General features: G+C 19.8%; 1 protein-coding gene across 1 annotated transcript; it reads right to left on the bottom strand.

Moving 5' to 3' along the window:
• Positions 1–52: 52 nt before the first annotated feature.
• On the bottom strand, positions 53–1,745 carry PRSY57_1432600 (chromatin assembly factor 1 P55 subunit, putative; the record flags this gene model as incomplete). Its single annotated transcript, XM_012909925.1, has 4 exons — positions 53–157; positions 306–1,208; positions 1,319–1,400; positions 1,549–1,745. 4 exons carry the CDS (start codon positions 1,743–1,745, stop codon positions 53–55), a joined length of 1,287 nt encoding a protein of 428 aa, XP_012765379.1.
• Positions 1,746–2,426: the final 681 nt, after the last annotated feature.

Here is a 2,426-nt window from a genome sequence, read left to right as displayed (position 1 = left end):
ATAAATATATATATACATATATATATATATATATATATATATATATGTTCATTCATTCCACTTCTGTATCGTCGTATGTATCTGATGCGTCTTCATACGCTTGCTTGGAAGGTTGCCAAATGTGAAGTGTGTTATCCTCACTTATAGAGGAAATCATCTACAATAAAAAAAAAAAAAATAATAAAAAAAAAATAAAAAAAATAAAAAGGATATAATTATATTAATAAATAAATAAATAAGGGAAAATATAAATATATATATCATATTATGCACATATATATATATATATATTTTTTTTTTTTTACCATCGAATATGAATTATTCAAAGAATAGTCCAGTATATTTGATGAATGACCACCATGTATGAAAATAAGTTCGGGCGGTCCATCCTGTGAGTCTTCATAAGTTTGTTCAATACCAATTTTATTGGTATCAAAAAAATAAATAAATTTATCACTAGTTGAAGATGATAAAATCCCTGGTTGGAATTTATCCCATTTTAATTTAATAATAGTTTCTTTTTGTGATATTATTCTATGTAATGATTTATTTGTAAAACGCATATCCCATAAATCGATTTCTTTATTTGTTCCAGCTGTTGCAAAAATATTTTTATTATGAGGATTTACATCAATAGAATTTAAAGTACAATTCGTAGCACAAATAGAATTGACTACAGTTTTATTACGTATATCATAAATATTTATATGGCCATTTTCTGATACACTTAAAACATTATTATCATTCCAACAACAATCTTGTAAAGGAATATTATGATTAAAATATTTTACTATTGGATGCATTATTTTGTCACTTGTATTCATATCCCATATACATAAATAGGAATCATCACCACATGAAGAAATGTAATTATTTTTATCATCCCATTCTAATCCCCATCCTTGATATAAATGACCTTTTAAGGTTTTATCAAATGTTAATATATTATCATTCTTTATTTCATCTTCATCATCTTTATTATAATAATCATTTATATTAAATATATTTATATTTCCATCTGAACAAAAACACGCTACAATATCTGCATTTTCTGGGTAACAACTTATTTTATTTATTTCACTTTCATGGTATATCTTATTCTTTATCCTGAAATTTTTGCTTGTGTCGTTACAAAAATTGTGCCTATAATCGTTAATCTTCTCGTAATAAAAGCTGGAATAAGAAAACTCTTCACTAGGAAGTGTTACCTATGAAAAAAAATACCCCAAAAAAATAAATAAATAAATATATATATATATATATATATATATATATATATATATATATATATATATAAATAAATATATATTTTTATTACCTCCAATATTAATATGTAGTTATTCTTCTCCGTCGTATATGTTCCCAATATTAAATCTTGGTAAGCGTATTCTTCATCATTTCTATCACAAAAAAAGATAAATATATTATATATATATATATATTTATATATATCATTTTATATAAACACGTGCATACACACATATAGGGAAAAGAAGAAAAAAAAAAAAAAATTACGACACTTTAAATTAAATCTTTAGAAAAACTAACTTGTACACTTTGGGTAACCACTCAATAAATAAAGAAGGCCATTCACAAGTATATATCATAATAACATTGTATAATAATATAGTATTATATTGCCAATATTTATAATTATCTATATTTGAACCTAAATAATTATGTTGTGATTCCTCATTCTGATTATTATCATTTATAGTGTTTAAATTATTACCCAACTTTTTCATCTTATAATTTTCCAAAAAAAAATTATTATGCACTATATGTTCTCGTGGGCTATTACAATCTTATTTTACATATACATGTATACAAAAAAGAAAAAAAAAAATACAAGTTTAAAAAAAAAAAAAAAAAAATTAAATAAAATTATATACAAAATGTTACTTTCATACATATATATATGATATATATATATATATATATATATATATATGTATGTATATTTATAACTTACTAATTAATTCATAAAAACAACATTTAAGCAAAAAGAAATATATTCATAATGTATATAAATTATATATATATTTATATATATAATATATATATATAACATCCATTTAAATATTAATAATATAAAAAAAAATATATAATATATATTTATTTTCGATATGTTGTGAAGTTTCCTCTTTTGTTTTATATAACTTACTAATTAATTCATAAAAACAACATTTAAGCAAAAAGAAATATATTCATAATGTATATAAATTATATATATATTTATATATATAATAACCATTTAAATATTATTAATATAAAAGAATTATAAAATATATAATTATTTTCGCTATACTGTAAAGATTTCTCTTTTGTTTTATATCTTAAAAATTCTTTTAACTTTAAAAAAGAGAAAAAAAAAAAAAAAAAAAAAAACAATCATTTATAAATATAAATAAATATATATATAATAT

This window comes from Plasmodium reichenowi, chromosome 14 (genome assembly GCF_001601855.1).
Source record: "Plasmodium reichenowi strain SY57 chromosome 14, whole genome shotgun sequence".
In the NCBI taxonomy this organism is placed as follows: Eukaryota; Apicomplexa; class Aconoidasida; order Haemosporida; family Plasmodiidae; genus Plasmodium; species Plasmodium reichenowi.
The sequence above is the reverse complement of the archived record's forward strand: the minus strand, read 5'-3'. Positions and strand labels throughout refer to the sequence as shown.